The following is a 19,801-nucleotide window of genomic DNA, read 5'->3' on the forward strand; positions in this document are numbered from 1 at the left end:
TTGCCAAGTAAGAGTAGCAATTTGTCTGACGTTGGCAGATTGTTAAAAGTTAGCGAATTCCACGTTTTCGCGATCGCTCCAGAGTAAAGGTTTTCATACTTTTTACCCTAGCTTTCATGGTGATCTACTTCTTACAAGAATTGCTACTGGATTATTTTTTTCTTAATTTATAATCGTAATTATTGGAAACCAACAAAATTTGCTTCACGATCGACCGGTTGGAAACTGTTGGGAAGTGAGTTAGCTAAGAGCTTCACAGATGCACTCATAGAGGGCAGTGCACAAAGAGCTAGTAGTCAGTAATCGCTAGGGCCAGTTAGGCTGCTTCCAGACAAACATGGTGTTTGCAGATCTCATTTAGCCAGCTCCTAGTTAGGTCGACCATCGAAGTCACTCTTTGTAATACGCGAAGTATCCAATCCAATCCAGATTTTATATTAAATCCATGATTTAATATAAAATCTCCTTCCACGACGAGTTAGAAGGGTCAAGAGTCGAGGAGAACTGTTTGTGGGAACACGACAGAAACCTTTGCTCCAATGATAGGTCATTCATAATGGTTTGGGCAGCCCCAAAACAAGGTAGGTTAAGAGTAAGTAAGTAAGTTTAATCTTATCCCAATGTTAACATTTTTTATATTATCATTCGGTACATTGGAACTCGCATCTTTGAAACAAAACTTTATATGATTGTCTTTTATAATTTTTTTATTTATGTATTATATCTATCTAACTCGTTCATTCCAGACTGATTGATTAATAATCTACAGATGACTGACAAAATTTTTGATGTTAAAAGTTCGCGATATCATAATTACTGTAATATAAATACATTAAGTGATTTATTTAGACTCCATAATCCTTGAGTTATATAAACATGATGCTCTGCCAAAAAGATATGTTTTATTACATGAATATATTGAATGGTTGCAGTTTATCTGACGTATGAGAAATCAAATAAAACAAAACGCTTAGCAAAAAGTGGCTACAACCTGGCAAAAATTCAATAATTATACACAAAAGAGTGAAAATTATACTATTATATATTAAATATTTCCTCTAGAAATTTCAGACTGTTACCTAAAGCTGTGCTGATTTCATGATGCTATGCCAGAAAGACTGTCTTATTAAATGAATTATGCTGTTCAATGTGGATATATATTATGGTAGGTACCCTAACGCCTAGTCTTATTTTTTTTAAATTAATCACAATGTCATAAATTTTCTAGGCCTATGTAGTAAGCCAGTTCAGTCCTGCTCACGGATCATTGCCCGGGCAACTTCTGGTTCTTGACCCTGGTGATAGACCCGACTAATATTGCGATACATTTGCATCTCCTATCTTCTGCTTACGTCATTTCTCTTGATGACTACAGTTTCTCCGTACAGTAATTAATATTAAAAGGTATTCGTTGAAATCTGATACTGTATTATTCGGTCACTTCCGCGTTACGGACACTAATAATTAGTTTTTACGAATATACTGTGGAGTGAGGTCACATAGCATTAAAAATTAAATGGCAAGCAGCTGTGCAATTTAAAGTAATATTTGAATAGTAAGTACCTACCCATTTTAAGCTAATAAATAACAGTAGGTAGGTACTATTACAGACTACAGAATGCAGGCAGTTTTTTTTCGTTCAAAACCATACTACTTTAATTGTTGTTAATCTTTAAAAATATGACCTGTTAACTGTCAGTATCCAATCGAAACATTTCTAGAAATAACTAAACCTATATTTGTAAGAGTATAGTACCTAATCAGATCTGACATCTGAATAACCACACGAAGAAAAATGAGTACCGCTCATTAATTAAAAATCTCTTCAAATTATTTGTAATCTTGTTGAAAACAAGACTGCAAGCTTCTTCCTGATAAAATAATTAGTTCCTTCCTAATAATATCGGAGCACGTGTTCATGCACGTGCGTTTGTCTTAATAATGTATTATGACAAAAATGCAAAAATGTTATGCTACGTGTGAACACATGTTCGGACATCATGACAAAATATTGGTATTTTACTTAAAGTTTAACAGGATAACTATCAATTCAGAGCCAACAATTCCGTCTTAACAGGAATACTAATGATTTTGATACCAAAAAATGATACGTGATCCTTTGTGCTATGCATAAAAAACCATGTATCTTAAACATTAGTGTATCATTAAAAATAATAATAATTTAATAATCAAACATACTAATTTCGGTTGTCTTATATGGATAATTTATATAGCGCGGTTTTTTGTGAAAAATCACCTCAAGGGCCCTGTACAACTAATCATGATTACCTAGGTTCTATCTAATTTTATAACAGATTACACATACAGAAAAAGGTTCCATGATAACTCAACACAGTGACAATTCAACACACTTTTAAAAAGTGATATAAAGTCATTAGAAACGATGAAAAAAAAATTATCCTAACCTAACCTAACCTACTTAACCCAGTTAATAAAGTTTTTATTTCATCACTTTCCATGACTTTATATAACTTTTTAAAGATGTGATGATTTATCCGGTCACCACAGAAAACATACTTATCTGACAGGTCACTTCAGATAAACACACTTTTATTAGAATATTTTAGATTGAAGAAGTTTTTCATTTGCTATTTTACCCTCTATTTAATTAAAATTATTTTTTTATTCAACATTTGAAAGGATTATTTCTTTTTAATTCCTTAGGGTTAATCTTGACAAGTAAAGTTAGATTTTTCAATAAAAAAACGTTATTTATTGTATAACTAGATTTACTAATACAATATCCGGTGATTTTTCAAGGGTCTGCGCTTTTCTATTTTAAAGAATATATTATTTACTAACTAACTAGATTTACTAATACAATATTCGATTTGAAAAAAAAACACTATTTACTAATACAATATCCGGTGACTATTCAAGGGTCTGCGCTTTTCTATTTTAAAGAAAATATAATTTACTAATTAGATTTACTAATACAATATCCGGTGACTATTCAAGGGTCTGCGCTTTTGTATTTTAAAGAAAATATTATTTACTAACTAACCAGATTTACTAATACGATATCTGAGGATTTTTCAAAGGTCTGCTCTATTCCATTTTAAAGAAAACATTATGTACTAACTAACTAGATTTAGTAGATTATTTACTAACTAACTAGATTTACTAGATTATTTACTAACTCACTAGATTTACTAAATTACTAACTATAATGAACTAATTACTTTATTTACTAACTAACTAGATTTACTAATATATCTCCTGTGATTTTTCAAGGTCTGAGCTTTTTCATTTTACAGAAAACATTATTTACTAACTAACTAGATTTACTAATACAATATCCGGTAATTTTTCACGAATCCGCTTGTTTATAATAATTTGATAGAGTTCGTAACTCATGGAATGCCATAACTTGTTTTTACCAAGCAACTACTTCCAGGAGCGGCACAACGACCTGCTATGCATACCACATGGCCGAACAGCTGTTGGCTCAGCACAGCACTACACGGGGTATGATACTGCTAAATAACAACTCTCTTGATGTCTTCAATATAAACATTGAGGGTTTCACATACAAACACTTTCGGGTTAACGTTTATGTCGAAATAACACATTACTGTATTTTTTACTGTTCACGAGTATAGTAAATGGACGCAGTCTTGTTAAACAAATAATTATGTAATTAATTCTCCGACATTGGTCATTTGTATAGGGTTAAGATCCCAGTTCCAAAACAGAAAAACATACTTTGAAATAAAGAATAGAATTATATTTTTAGTACGGAATATTTGGAAAATGTTTTGACTGTTCAACTAGGAGGAATTCTCGTTTTAGGATAGGCAAAATTTACATAAATTAGCAAACATATTTTTTACAATTAAAGATTGAAAAAATTAGAAATAAGAGAAAGAATAAAAAATAAATATAAAGTTAGTTAATGTTTGTTTACAATACTTTTTTTCACAATTATAGTATTAATAAATAAGAGATACCTATACTTAAGACGACATAAGACTTGGTTTGCTCGACGCTCAAATTTTATTTATTTCTGATGAACGTATTACTAAAATGATTCTATAGGGATCCTTACATTTTCAAGTTATTTATATTTAATATTAATAAAAACGGGCTCTTACCATTTAAAAATTTTGTCTAAAACGGTTCGAAAATTTTATAAAACGTTTTTTAACTGTATAATTAGCGGTAAGTACCAGATTTTATTATTTGGGACGATGAATTAGTAACTTCCCGAGGGATCCCTCTAGAAACATTGGAGATTTTAGTAATAAGTTCATCAAAAATAATTCAAATAAATCTTACGGAAAGATCGATTTTATAGGCCTGCTAGGCTAAAGTCGACCGTAGGTCCATCTATCACGTAGAATACTGTTTTTACACGACTTCATCACTTATTTCGTTAAGATTCCCACTTTATTTTAGAGATTTGATAGGGAAAATTTAACCGAAGGTCTGTTCAATACGCCAGGGCCACGCGTCGTATATATTTGTGTACGGCTGCTTCACTTACGACGTTAAGATCTGGCTTTATTTTAGGGTATTGTCTCGTCTTACTAATAAAGAATTAAAAAGTAAAGATTGGTAACTTCTGTTTGAATGACATATTACAGTTCTATATACATCTGAGCTCAAGACCGATAGGGAGAAGGAGCCTGGGAAGGCCAAGGTTAAGATGGAGCGACAACGTCCTCAAAGATTTGTCTGCCTTGGAGCTTCGAAACTGGAGAGAGCTGGCGCGGAACCGAGATGAGTGGAGGAAGACTCTTGAGGAGGCCAAGACCCACCAGGGGTTGAAGAGCCAAAAGTGATGATGATGATGATACATATTTAGTAGAAAAAAATAACAAAATAAGTCCTACATAACAGAATCTAACTACCTATATTCATCTGATTGGATTATTTGTACCTACTGCTAAGTTTAGTTGTTTTGTTCTGGGTTCTCGATTTCACTTGATAAAAAAACTTGCATGTTTAGTTGTCGATTCTGGAATCTATTACCGTCTTGTAAATATAATGATTCGGGTAATAAAATAAATGGTCATAAAATAAACAGCACTGTTAAATAAATAAAACGCTTATTAAACGTTGATTATTTTCATGTCATCGCGATAATGTTGGTACAACTCGATTGAGAACGGGTAAACACATACCAGAGGAAATGGGAAGGTAATTGTGTAATTAAAGTAGGTCGGAGAGTATGGAATAATAGTGAACGTATGTGTCTGATCGGTTCCAAAAAACTTTCGAATAAATTTTCCAACCACCCCTTAGAAAACTTTGAACGAGTAGAGAGGCGTCCTAAACCAAACAACAATGCAGTGGACCCTCGTGACTTTTAAGTGAGCTAGAGTGCTAAGATGTTTTATGTTGTAGATGAAAATGATTTTTGTATGAAAATTTCTGTTTTTTGTAAGGATAATAATGACGTTCGACATTTAAATGCACTTCACACAGACTTCAAAACTAAGGACGGGTTGTTTCGGAAAATTTGAACAATTCATCAAATTTCAACATTCATTTTCGGGTTTTGTGAAAGACTTATTCAATTTCTGTTTTTATATCATTGTAGGCTAGTTGCTTGACAAAACTGAAATAAAAACAGAACTTGAAAAAATATTTCACAGAACTTGAAAATGAACGTTGAAATTTGATGAATTGTTCAGATTCTCCGAAACAACCCGTCCTAAGTTTGAGGATATTTTTACTACCGAAATGGAACGTTGAAGAATCGAATATCATGTGACAAGAAAAACTGACCGAAATAAGCACTAACAAAGAACTTAAGGGGCAGTTCGGTAGGGCCAGCTACAGAAAGAAATTCCCGTTGCTTATCCTGCTTCATTTTCATTTGGTGTAATACCTACCTCACAAAGGCGCCCCTGTCTGCACAGTGTAAAGACAGAAGAACTATACCGCCACCCGGTTGTTGGACTTTGGGAAACTTTTTACGAAAAAAAAATGATTATCACATGGGACGTTAATAATTTTAGGAATTAGGAATTAGGAAGGAAGGGGGTCTACGGGGAAAAATAAAAAAAAAGTGGGTGTGTCAAGCCTACGCAAGACAGAAGTGAAACTTCTAGTTTCAGCTGATGCTTGGCGTGGCGCAGTTCGCTGGTGTCTGAGAGAGAGGAAAGAAGAGAAGAGAGAGAACGTTCGTGAGCGGCTCCCCCACCTCAACAAGGTTTCACTTCAAAAATGCCACAGCCGAGAATCGAACCTCGCTTAACTGATTGAAAGCCAACCACGCTGAGCACCAACTGTAAGCAAAGCCGCATAAATTGATTATATTATGTAGGTTCTGAAAATATGAGAGCTTGTTATGTTTTATAATGTTACCTACATCACACCCAAAATATAATATATTTTTAAAAATAATGTACAATGTACAGAAATAGAATCCCACACAAGATCGCGTAGTGCGCTCTAGCGAACGGATATTTTATCAGAGGGAGATAGTTTTAATTTTTTTTTCTGTAAATTATTACATATTATCAAAATAAATAAATTAATTAAATAAATGTAATACAATTATCATAATATACGGATTAGATAATAATTTTAATCCAACACAATAACGCAAAGCGCGCTCTAGCGGAGTAATGTTTTATCACAGTGAGATAAGTGTTTTTATTATTTTGCAATATTATTTTCTTTTAAAAAATGTTCTGACCTACTAAAAAATAAGATATTGAATGAAAAAGGCGTTAAAAACAAAAAAATAATGTGCGATGGCCGAGAATCGAACTCGGATCAACTGCTTGGAAGGCAACTATGCTGACCATTACACCACCAACGCCAGTTGTCGGGATGAGCTAAGAAGCATTTATATGTTACTTCAAAACTTTGACTAGATCAAATGAACTTTAATCGGTGGTGGGGGTACCCGCATTTTCGTTTCGGTCATGAGTCGGTTTTACTCCGGTCCTCGAAATTGCATGACGCGCGTAAAGAAGTTTCACTTCAAAAATTGGCAAAAGGTCTACGGGCCAAAAAAGTTTGGGAACCTCTGGTCTAGGGTCTGGTCCTTTTATGCCCTCTCCCATTCTTTGCAGTGTTGGGATTTGACCCACCTATCAATATCTAATTTTGTGTGGCAAGCTCGCTTAAAAGTCACGATCCGCCACTGCAACAGTGGGTAGGCTAAGGATAAAGAAATTCACATTCCCAGATAGGTACGCATTAAATTTGTATCGTTATATTATGTTAGGTACATTATCACAACTTACGAATATTTTCTTTGCGGCAAAAGTAAAATTTCAGAAACGTAATAAAAGAAGTAAGTAACTTTTTAATGAGTATAAGAAAGCGTTGGTGGGTAGATACTTATCTTCATTAAAACAACGTAAAAGCACAACGTTCATTAAAACTAGTAGCAAAAGATTAACAATGTGTTATTTGAGTAGCGTTTTGCTTTTGAGGTATTGTTTATGGAGAAATAGCAGAGTGTAAGTAGGTACCCTTATAATATTATTGCATACAGCACAGCAGGTAGGTACCCGGCCATGCAAGCCGTCAGCGCGCAGAATGCCGACATGTGACCACAAAGCACGCTGCGAGGCAATCTATGGCGATGTGAGGTTCCTAGTTCAAGGGTGGGTCAGAGTTCGCGTCGTGTCCATGCGTCGAGATCTCTCGCCAACATCCCGGGACAGGAAGATACTAGAATTCATTATTATTATTCAGGTACACCGGGAGGTAGCTGCAGGCTACAGACTATATGCTAGCTACCGGCTGCCTCTGGAGAACAGACAATGGAAACTTAATTAAAACGTAATATGTACCTAGTAGTTCCTCCCTATCTCTACCTACAAGATATACCTGCTCTGATATACCTTGGTAGGGTGCAGCATTCCTGCCAGCAGGTATCTTGTATGTTTTATCTACTAAATAGGTACAAAATGCGAACAAAATACACTAGCAACTCTAGCGGCCAGCGTTGTTGATATTGCCACTATTTGGACGTATTATTAATATTATAGGGTATTTGGTACAAGTAAATACTGACAATATGTTACTTGAGTTTGGCGTATTATTAATATTCTAGGGTATTTGGTAAGAGTAGAGTATCTGCATAGCGGAAAGTAAGGACATGAAAAGATAGGTTTACGTTTGACATAGAGGCATAGAGGACTTGGGAGCAACCATGAAGGAAAGAAGTGGGAAGAGGTAGAGTAGGACAACTGGGCACATCACATCAAATAAACTCAACCGGGAACAATTGGGCGTGGCTAACTAGACCAGTATGATTTCGTGAGTGGTTTATTTATGATTTTGCCGCTTAGCGTGAATAGACGCTTCTTTCACAAGCTATAAAGTATTTTTGTTACCTTTAAACCAGAGGTTCCCAAAGTGGTCTATATGGACCCCCAAGGGTCGATATCGGCTTACTGAGGGTCCATGTCAGCGTGAAAAAAATTTGGGGGTCCATGAGCCCCATTTACATCAAGTCATCAACATTCAGAAGTCCCGTAAATGACGCAATACACCTAACACAAAAAACACAGTTTACTTAATACTAATAATAGACTGAGAAATTACTTATTTGATATTTGTAATTTTATATTTCGTAAAATTGTTTATTGAGGTATACAAATATAGTCTACGTTCCTTTTCTTGTCAGAATTAAGTATTGAAGCAAAACATTGCACATTAGAAACCTCGAATTTTCCTAGTTCCCCAACTTGTTTTTGAAAAACGTCCAGGGTAATAATGACGTTCAACATTTAAGTGTACTTTACACAGACTTCAAAACTAAGTTTGAGGACATTTTGACTATAGAAATGGAACGTTGAAGAATCGGAAAACATGTGACAAGAAGAAATGACCTGAATAAGCACTGACGAAGAACTTAAGGGGCAGTTCTGTAGGGCCAGCTACAGAAAGAAATTACCGTTGTTTATCCTGCTTCATTTTCATTTGGTGTAATACCTCACAAGGGCGCCCCTGTCTGCAGAATGTAAAGACAGAAGAACTATCCGCCACCCAGTTGTTGGGCAGGCAAGGGTAGGGAATCTTCTTATGAAAAAAAAGAAATTATTATCATATGGGACGTTAATAGGTTTTGTAAAATTAAATATTCGGCAGACTATGGTAAAAAAATTTCTACGTGAAAAGTGGTCTACGGGGCAAAATAGTTTTGGAACCTATATGCTTTAAACGATGAAATGCAGCATGAAATTTTGTTATAACCTTAAGAAAGAAAGTTTAAAACTAGAGATGGCATTACTTTTGACGTAAAATTATTTTTATTGTTATTTTTTATACCTAATAAATAGCACGCGTTTCTGTCGCATGTTTGTGACGCGTTTGTCGTGGCAAACTCACTTCTTTGTAGATACAGCAATTTTTATGTGATAATGGACTATGAATAAAGTTTTGAGGTCACAATCGCATAGCTTTGGCTTGACAGATAGAACATTGTTATTCCAAATGTTTCTTTTAATTCCGCTAGATGTTTCTCTTCATAATAACATAAATAAATCAAATAAACATTAAAACGCATTTTATTATTATTGCCTGGCTTGTAAAAAAAATATTTTATAAAATAGGTATATCACAACCCGGTTTATTCAAAGTTTAAATTATGTTTTTTGTTTTAATTAGCGCCATCTATTGCTAATTTGAATAACATTTGGCAAATGTACCGCGGTGAATGGGCGTGTCAATTTGGAATTCGCTCCTGCATTCCAATCTTTCGTCCTCGAAGTTAGCGACACAAGTCTAGTAGGAAATGATCGTATTACCATCTCCTCTCCTTTCTTTCCTCCGTGGGAGCAGCACACCTGAAAAAAAAGTTGCAAGGTCGAGTTGGTGTATGAGAAAAATCATTCCAAGTACGCAAATAGTTGTACCCCTTCCGAATAGATTTTTAGGTGGTTAATATTTAAAACATCAATAATGGTAGCAACGTTTTGTCGATCTTATTTAATAAATCTTTTTTGAAGCAGCAAAAACTCTCGACGGGTAAAAAAAATAGCATGATGTCGACGCAGCCATTTTCAGTTTGCGACATAACTTATAACAATTGTGAAAAACATTCACTTAACTGTCAAAAAAATAAAAAAACGCCATGTTTTAAAATTATTTTTCTAATACTTTGGAAAAAAATTACGTACCTACTTACAATATTAAGCGAAGGCAATATTAGGTTTCCGAAAACTGAAACAATAATAAAATTATCACACGATGATAGTACTTAGTTAAACGTTTAATTATGGATGATGAGTAAGGTAAAACTATTATCATTCTGTTGGTTGGTGACTCAAAATCCGTGAAATGTCGGCGGAAGGACGGACTACAGTAGGTACAGAACTGACAACAGACTACCCGGCACGGGAAGTTTACCCGCCATTGTGTTGTTCAGGTGGGACACGCGCTTCCGCCTTCCCTTGTTGGTGCTGGTTGGCAGTGCGATGTGTCACCCGTCACATGTTGGCGTGATGGAGCAGACACATTGTTATTGTCCGCCGGTGTCTTCCTTGTTCTTCCTTCATACTCTTCATAGTGTGTGCTTTTTGATTTTTCGGAATACCTACACCGTTTTGGGAATAATATACGTAGGTACCTATCATGGACCTAAAAGAGCTCCATAGGTCTATGGTACCTATAGTACCATAGAGGAAAGAAGGGAGAGGAGATAGCACTAGGGCAACTAGGCACATCACATTGGGCAATTCAACCGGGCTCGTTTGGGCGCGGTTTACCAGGCCAGTATGATTTGCCGCTCGGCATGAGTAGGTTGTTCCTTCACAAGCTATAAAGTGCTATTGTTATCTTTTTATGCGATCAAATGCAGTATGATATTTTGTAAAAACAATAAGGAAGAATTTTAAAAACCAGGGATTTGTTTTTTGTAATAAATAGCTCGCGTTTCTGCCACGAGTTTTTGGTGGGTTTTGTCATAGCAGCCACCTTTGTACAGCAATGTTGTGCGATAATGGGCTTTGAAGAAAGTTACTTTAGAGATCACAATCGCATAGTTTTGGTTTGTTAGATTAAACATTCTTATTCCAAAGGGTCAGTACGCGACGTTGATTTCCCGCCAGATTTACATAAATAAATCAAATAAACATTAAAACGCATTTCATTATGGCAAGTGTAAAATTAAAATTGCCGGCCTAGAGCCCAATTACCAGAAACCAGTAGATGCCTAGGTAGCCACTGTTATCAATAATAACATTGCCGGCCCAGAGCCCAATTACCAGAAACCAGTAGACGCCTAGGTAGCCACTGTTATCAATAATAACATTGCCGGCCCAGAGCCCAATTACCAGAAACCAGTAGACGCCTAGGTAGCCACTGTTATCAATAATAACATTGCCGGCCCAGAGCCCAATTACCAGAAACCAGTAGACGCCTAGGTAGCCACTGTTATCAATAATAACATTGCCGGCCCAGAGCCCAATTACCAGAAACCAGTAGACGCCTAGGTAGCCACTGTTATCAATAATAACATTGCCGGCCCAGAGCTCAATTACCAGAAACCAGTAGACGCCTAGGTAGCCACTGTTATCAATAATAACATTGCCGGCCCAGAGCTCAATTACCAGAAACCAGTAGACGCCTAGGTAGCCACTGTTATCAATAATAACATTGCCGGCCCAGAGCCCAATTACCAGAAACCAGTAGACGCCTAGGTAGCCACTGTTATCAATAATAACATTGCCGGCCCAGAGCTCAATTACCAGAAACCAGTAGACGCCTAGGTAGCCACTGTTATCAATAATAACATTGCCGGCCCAGAGCTCAATTACCAGAAACCAGTAGACGCCTAGGTAGCCACTGTTATCAATAATAACATTGCCGGCCCAGAGCTCAATTACCAGAAACCAGTAGACGCCTAGGTAGCCACTGTTATCAATAATAACATTGCCGGCCCAGAGCTCAATTACCAGAAACCAGTAGACGCCTAGGTAGCCACTGTTATCAATAATAACATTGCCGGCCCAGAGCTCAATTACCAGAAACCAGTAGACGCCTAGGTAGCCACTGTTATCAATAATAACATTGCCGGCCCAGAGCCCAATTACCAGAAACCATTAGACGCCTAGGTAGCCACTGTTATCAATAATATTTGTATGTTTGGATAGCGCCATTTTTGTGAAAAATAATCTCAAAGGCGATGTGTTATGACTGTTAGGTGTTAGGTATTATCAGAACCTTGGCGCCTTGCAAATTCGGCGCCCGGAGCGGACTTCTCCAATCGCGCCAATATAGTACCGGCCTTGTACAAATGCAATAATGTTAAATGAAAATAAAACACTTTGTTTAAAAACCAAAAATTTAACTAAATTACTTAAATTTCTTCTACCAAGCGAAACCGGTCGTTCTTAATAAAAATTTACAATAATTCGTGGTTTATAAACAAAGTGTTTTATTTTTATTTAATAATATGTCAAACCACAAAGTGACTGCTTTTTACCAAAAAAAAATAGTAACGTATCGGTGATTCAATCTACCATAGGCGTGCCCTTATTTTTGTATATTTACCTTATTATTATACTATACATATCTGATATGTACATTTTATTTGAAATTTTTGAAATGTCAGCAAATATTTTATAATTATTTTTTATGATATAAGTGTTGCGTGTTGTTTATTTTCAGTATTTGGTATAAAATATTGTGAGAAAAAGCATTGCTCTAACACTAGATGAATACATATAAATGTAACATACGTAGATGTATATATATCTACCCTTATTTCACTAGGTAACATAATATTTACATAATTTTCCCAGAAATCCTTTTTATAGGTTTGAAACTGTTTTTTGCTTCTCCTGAACAAAATTGATTTTTCAGATAGATCCTTCTTCCGGAGTATCCCATTATTTTAGAATTAAATGAGAATAACCCGCCTTGCAAATTATTATTCATTAGGTATTAATAAATTAATTTTTTTAAATGGAAACCATACGTTAACAAAAAAATCTATTTAATTAATTTAGGAATAGGCGCATCCAACAAGTATAATATCACATTAAGATGACTAGGTCTCCAGCCGAATATTGGATTGTTCTACCGAAACCGTTAGATTGTAAAATGTTTTAAGAGTATTTTTGTTCAATATCCACAAAAACAACAATATATATTGTGTTGGTTCGTTACAAATTCCATTCGCCAAAAATTCGCCTTTCCATGTTTTATTTCGTATTGGTTTGTTCCGAATCCTTTTTGACCAATGTGAGTCGTTCGCCTGGAACATTTGGACGAAAAACAAAGGAATACTCAATTCTTGTTTCATAAAATAAAATAAAATAGTGGTGTTGGAATGTTCTATGTCTATAATTTGTATGGACATAGAACAAAGGGAAAATGTTGGGGCAACATTATAGCAACGAAATATAGAACACAAAATAACCCAATGAAATCAAACAATACAATGTAAAATTAATAGTAATAAAATATATTTATGAAAATAATTACGACTACCATAATACGGACATGTGTCTAGTGTGGTAGTCCAAAAGCATGTAAAAAAACTTTATTCAAATATATTGTTATGAATAAAGAAAATAAAAAAAATATCTTTCAACCAAACGCAATCGCGTAAGTAATATGTCAACATGTGAAGCCCGTTTCCCGCAACTAGTTAATATTGTCTGGAGAACAAACCAATATTCTGGTGGCGATGTGTCAATTTAGAAACCAATATTATTTCCATTATTGATTATGCCCATCACTGGTTGAACATAAACAATTTATCCAATGAGATTGTCTGAGGATGTGATTAGATGTGAGGACTGAGGACCCTTTCCTGCACGTTCCTGTCTCGTATTTCCGTGGGGACGTGTCAGTTGTTGTTCGGAAAACAATAGAATTATAAGTAAATGACGGTATTGTACCTGGGCTTGCTTAGGTTTATTCGTGACAATGGATAATCAAGATTATCATATACAATAAATTATTGACCTCACTAAACATCAAACAATGTTTAACCCTTCCCGGGCGAATCCGGCGCACTGCATGGGAAGCATCATATTTAGTTAGAATGGTTGCGTCCACGGGCACTGCGTGGGACAGTGTCCAGCCTGTTTGAAATATATCTTCTGAAAAATCTAGGGTAAATTCTCCCTTAATTTTGATCAAACCATGTATGCAAGATCCTCCAAAATATATATATAAGTTTTTTACTTTCATTTTGACTTTTTTACTCAATTTCGATGTGAAGGCTAATTTTTTCTTTACAAATGAACGACATAACGTATGTGCTGTTTTGATATTATAGATTTATAACACTTATTATAAATAACAAAGGAAACTGTATTTGATGAAAATAATAGATTTCCTTCGTCACGGCGTGCGAGAACGAAGGAAATAAAAATATTTTATAAATACTGCTTCTGAACCGATAATTCTATTTTTTCTTAGATTATCAAATAATAAATTATATGTTATCATTTCATTTCAAAATTATTTTGTAGCGTGATTTTAATCGATTTAAAAGGAATCACTTTGTATTCACTACTTTTAATTCATAATAATCCACATGTTTCAACGCCAGTGGCTTCTTCGTCAGGATAATGAAAATTAAATAATCAATTAATTAATTGAAGAATTGTTTAGAGAAAATCTATAACAACCTGCCCCAATAACTATGCTTCAGCGAAAATTATCATAGACTACAGCATAAAATTTGATGTATTTGTCCATGACAGGAAATTCATTTGGAGCGTTCAAAAAATGGCGGTTTCATATATACATTAATTAAAATCTAGGGCAGGTGCATAAAACAGAATATCTCAGTTTAATCCAAATTATTAGACAAATATTTTAGAAATCTTTTTTTTTAAATTAATCGTCCTATCGGTAAATTAGAATTTCTTAAGTGCACTGCATATGTGCACCGGAAGTTAAAAGTCAAAGTAAAGTCTGTCTGAAGTCTGAACTGAAATCATCTGTGCTTGTGGTCGTATTTAATGTCTGAAAAGATGAAGGGGGATACAATTGAAGGGTTAGTACAAACAAAATACTTAAAATATTCATATAGGTCTAAATAATATCATCCTCACAAAGAAATTCTATCTCCCATACATATTACGCATAATTATTCCGCGCCGCAATTTTATGACATTTCCTAAATACACCATATTTTCACTTCTGTCATCCGTCTTTGTTTTCTTTTTGTCAGATTATTTTTATCTCGTCTTGTATTTCTTTTGTGCTTATCATCGTTCTCATGCATTTCACAAATGTATCTATTTATTATTCTTTCGAATCCTTCAATGTTTGTTTTCGAAAACTAAAATGATTATGTAAATCTCCTTTACAGCGAACTTCGACCGTCGAATATTGCTGTTATTAAAGAAGTTTATGATAGTGAGAATGCCCTCGTCAAATTTGAAATGGAGTTGGAGAGGGCCCTAGAAGCCGGCTGCGCCATTATCGTCATTGAGCCCGAGAGGTTAGCTGAAGAAACTTCGCGCTGGATTATTGTAGGCAATGTTTTACACAAGTTGGCTGTTTACAGTGGGATAACCAGCATAGTTACAGGTTAGGTTCTTGACCATCATCTTTGTAAACACGATTTTATTTACAAATAGTTTCCCCCTATTTGCTGATTCAATAGCGCATTATGTGCATGTAAACACAAACTTGCCTATATCAAAATAGCACTGTTCTAAGTCTTATTTGTATCAATATTTATCTCTCTTGATCTTATGCCCAATGTCATTCACCTGAAGTCCTTAATATAGCTGTTCTTTGTTATGCTCTGTCATATCTTTAACCTACAAAATGATTGAAACCTTACAACAATGAACCCATCAAAACAATAAGACCGTTTTCTTTAAAACAATAATATTACTAAAATCATTATTTACATTTCGATGCGTTTGACAGAACAAATCATAAGTGATTAAATCATGCAAGATATTTATATAGTGTATTGTATATTGCAGGAGTAATTTCAAAACCTCTGATTTGTGCTCCATTCGGAGTCCTCTCAGTTCTGGCCGCAGGATGCTATACACTCTCGTGGCAGTGGGACCCGTGTTGCAAGTACCAGCGGGAAAAGAACCCGAAGAGATTGGCGCACCTCCCAGTATTACACGAGCTGACCTCTGAGTCTCCGCTCGTCCTAGTTCGAACAGACAACACCAAGAAAATAGTCCTCCATTGTTCAGTGTCCCTGGCGGCCGCCATCGTATGCCTGTGGAGGGTGTACAAGATATTCAAATGATTTAATTAACGTCGCCCATTGAGAGGTAGCTGCTTTCCGTTTTTGTAGATCCTCATTGAGTGTTAACTGCTACTCTTTACAATGTTATTCCATGTCGTCTGTGAATTTCTCATTTTGACAATAAATTTCAGTCAATAACTGTTCCCAATTATTGGCAGAGCTTATTGGTTAAAAGTAGTGGTGGATAGTGACCTTTTTTCTTGCTAGAGAGGTCCGAACTGAAAAGTAATATGTTCATACAGAGGAATTAATTTTTGCCCTTTTCAATAGTGCAAAAATGTCCTCAGCTGCCACTGTTTAAAAGATGAATTTAGTTATACGCATTAGGAATTTTTCAATTTGTACATTTAGAATTTTAATCATTTGTTTTATTTGGAGTAAAAACTGTTGACTTCTTATAAGACGGGTGTACTTAGATTGGTTAAACGTTTTTAAGACTTTTAGTGTAATGATAGTTAGTGTTTTCTTTTTATATTTTCAATAAGTCCTAACTAGCTCCCGTAGTTGGATGCATTCGAACACGAAGCCATTTAGAAAACTGACGGTTTTGTGCAATTAGATGGCTTCCATATAGTAAAACCTGTTTGTGTTTCTACATTTTATTCTTTCCTAATATGACTGAAATATTTTACATTGTGTCGTGATCTTGGTGATGGCAAAACTACACGCTACTCAATATGAACACCATGTCTTTGATTTTGTTTGCCTTTATAGTTTATAATATAAGATTTACTGAGTGTTTTAGGTGACATAGTATACCCACATACAACTAATAATGTTTAACTATTAGAAATGTATTAACAATGCTATATCCCATAATTCTAAATAATAAATATTTGAATAAACATTATCTGCATAACACCATTTTGCCGGTAACATCTGTTGACAATTGACAAGTTTTTAAAACATTCCTAGTTACACAGTAAAAAATAATATCCCCAGAAAAACAAGTTACTTTAATTAGGGTGATGGGGAATGGACAGAAAAAGAGGGATTATGGAATACCAAGTGATTATCATGCAAAATGGCGTCTCATTCCGTTAAAATGTCCCTCAGCATCCAAGCAAAGTAATAATGCTGGCCTTTATTTTTTAACATGTGACTGAACCTGCTAGACGAACCAGCTCGTTTCTTAATAGCCTTATGTAAAAGAATTTGATCTATTTCGTGCCTATCCATTGTTCTGTTTGTTTGGAATTAATTGTTGACCAATTCGTACCATTATTGGGAAATGTCAACAGATATTGTCAGCGAACAATGATAATATTTTTAATTTATGACCACCTGTACTGGTTGTGGTATACTCTTACCATAATATATTATAAAGCAGAAGAAACTCGTGCATTTCCCTCATCACATAATATTATGTGAATATTGGTTTAAAGATTACTGCATTTTAATAATATTGTAAGAAGTATAAAGTGTAATTAACTCTCCTGTTATAGTGGCTTTTGAATGTTCAACCTTTTACTAAGTCGGACATAACATTTAGAATTTTTTTATTGATTTTCGTGTTGTAGATTTCTATTTTTTGAGTTAAATAATCCTAGTGTTAACTAAAAATAATGGCAATACTGTTTTAAAAGAAGATTTATTGGAAAAAGATATATTATTTTTAAAGTAGATAGGATAGAAAGGAATTCAAAAACAATATTTTATGTAAAGAAACAAAGAATGTGTGATACAGAATGAAGAAAGCTTTAGATGTATCTTTATTGAGGCGGGTGTAACGTTTGGTTAGTAATTGATTTATGTGAGTTCCACGTTACAGAGATCAATTATTTTTGTATTCTTGGAAAAAGCACAAAGTGTGCTAAAAATTGTATGTATTTCCATTGATTAATTTATTATTGTCTTTGTTTTTAAAAACACAATGTTTTTGCTGTTCTGCAAAGCATTAATGCTCAAACCTACTTCCATGGTTTAGTGAAAATAAGCACCATTGTGGTCATAAGTCAGCCAAAAGATAAAAATCATAATGATCGGTTAGATTATCTTTTTCAATTTTTAATGAATAATTTTAAAACAACATTTTCAGAAATATGGTAGGTGTAATTAGGTGCATACACTAAACTTGCATAGTCATATTAGGATTATTAAATTTAGTGAACTATTCAAACATGTAATTTATTTGTAAATACAGCAGACATTAAAACTGTTAAAACGTGATGGGAGTGTTTTTATTTATTTATAGAATATCACCTCCGCTATTATTATTTTTATTTATTTATAGAATATCACCTCCGCTATTATTATTTTTATTTATTTATAGAATATCACCTCCGCTATTATTATTTTTATTTATTTATAGAATATCACCTCCGCTATTATTATTTTTATTTATTTATAGAATATCACCTCCGCTATTATTATTTTTATTTATTTATAGAATATCACCTCCGCTATTATTATTTTTATTTATTTATAGAATATCACCTCCGCTATTATTTTTATTTATTTATAGAATATCACCTCCGCTATTATTATTTTTATTACAATACATAGCATGATTTACATGATATAATTACATTGGACATAACATCCACAGGTTATAATATCTATTGTTTGAAGAGCCGTCAATAGAATCCTTGGCAGCTCTCCCACCTCCGCTGGGCACGACGTGTAGCTGATGGTATGTATACATTTGCGAACCGAGCCACGAATTATGCGAAACGAACAAAGCAACTGCAAGCGGCGTTTCGCGCCCTTTGCGGTTGTTCCTTTCCCATAAGTTGAGGTTCAGTTCAGCTCGCGTTTGTATATGTAGCATTAGATGGAACCTAGCCGACTGTAATGAATGCATGTATGAAAGAGATAGCATTATTACGCCGAGGTATAAATAGTTATGTCTCCTTTCTTATTGTGTTATTTTACCAGTAAACTTCCTTCAGGTAACTTGTACAATTAATTCAACCTGTCAGTGGCTGAGTTGGCATTGCGTTTGGGTCCCACCCAGGCGTCATGTGCTCAATTCCTCGGCTGGCCTCCAGTCCTCCATCACGAGACAAGCAACATTTTCCGCTTACTGTGGTGGTAGTAGAATATTTTAAAATATTGTCAGGTTTTTCATAACCCGGGAATATTCGTCTTTTATTTTAAACAAAAAAAATTGTTCGACAATAAACAGTAATTGGTGTACCTGCACTATATATATATATTAATGTCGCTCGCGCAGAAAATTAAGACGGATTTGCAGGCAAAAATCGCCCCTCAATTTTAACCGACTGCAAGGTTCATTTTCGGTCGCAAGGTACTATGCTCGAGATGCATGAAAAATCGTATGGGAAATTCAGCCCCTACTCTTTATTCATTTGTTTCGACGAGTTCGAGGTGGTTCGCTAATATCTATTATGTATTAGGAACGCTCTTGAACAACTCTTCTTGTTCTTCAGAATCTGTAGCAGTTTACCTGGAAGAAAATGCTGAAAAGGGACTATTGAAGAATATACAAAATAGCAGGTAGCATATACATAATATATTATGATACCAACAGATAACATTTTGTATTTTATAGCAGACTTCTTTTAAATGTTATAATAGCAGTGGGCGAAGTGGCTCAGTTTAGCAAGCTGATGACTGAACGACGGTTCACTAAAGAGCTAGTCTTTTTTCCCCATCCCT

The 19,801-nt window shown here is 34.6% G+C and overlaps 1 protein-coding gene across 1 annotated transcript; it reads left to right on the forward strand.

Annotated features, from left to right (window-relative positions):
- The first annotated feature begins 14,845 nt into the window (after nt 1–14,845).
- Nucleotides 14,846–18,349, forward strand: Pmi (Transmembrane protein Pmi). The gene is made up of 3 exons (XM_089634565.1): nt 14,846–14,953; nt 15,272–15,492; nt 15,900–18,349. The coding sequence occupies exons 1-3, from the start codon at nt 14,919–14,921 to the stop codon at nt 16,178–16,180; spliced, it is 537 nt and encodes a 178-aa protein (XP_089490691.1). The 5' UTR covers nt 14,846–14,918; the 3' UTR covers nt 16,181–18,349.
- Nucleotides 18,350–19,801: the final 1,452 nt, after the last annotated feature.

Source organism: Hesperophylax consimilis, chromosome 8, assembly GCF_061612785.1.
Source record: "Hesperophylax consimilis isolate HC1 chromosome 8, BYU_Hcon_1.0, whole genome shotgun sequence".
In the NCBI taxonomy this organism is placed as follows: domain Eukaryota; kingdom Metazoa; phylum Arthropoda; class Insecta; order Trichoptera; family Limnephilidae; genus Hesperophylax; species Hesperophylax consimilis.

Bases quoted from the DNA above. Each gene is read 5' to 3' on its own strand.
- Pmi (XM_089634565.1), top strand. From the start codon at position 14,919: ATGTCTGAAAAGATGAAGGGGGATACAATTGAAGG. The intron at 14,954-15,271 runs GTTAGTACAAAC...TCTCCTTTACAG, and splicing joins AAGGGGGATACAATTGAAGG to CGAACTTCGACCGTCGAATA. The intron at 15,493-15,899 runs GTTAGGTTCTTG...TGTATATTGCAG, and splicing joins GATAACCAGCATAGTTACAG to GAGTAATTTCAAAACCTCTG.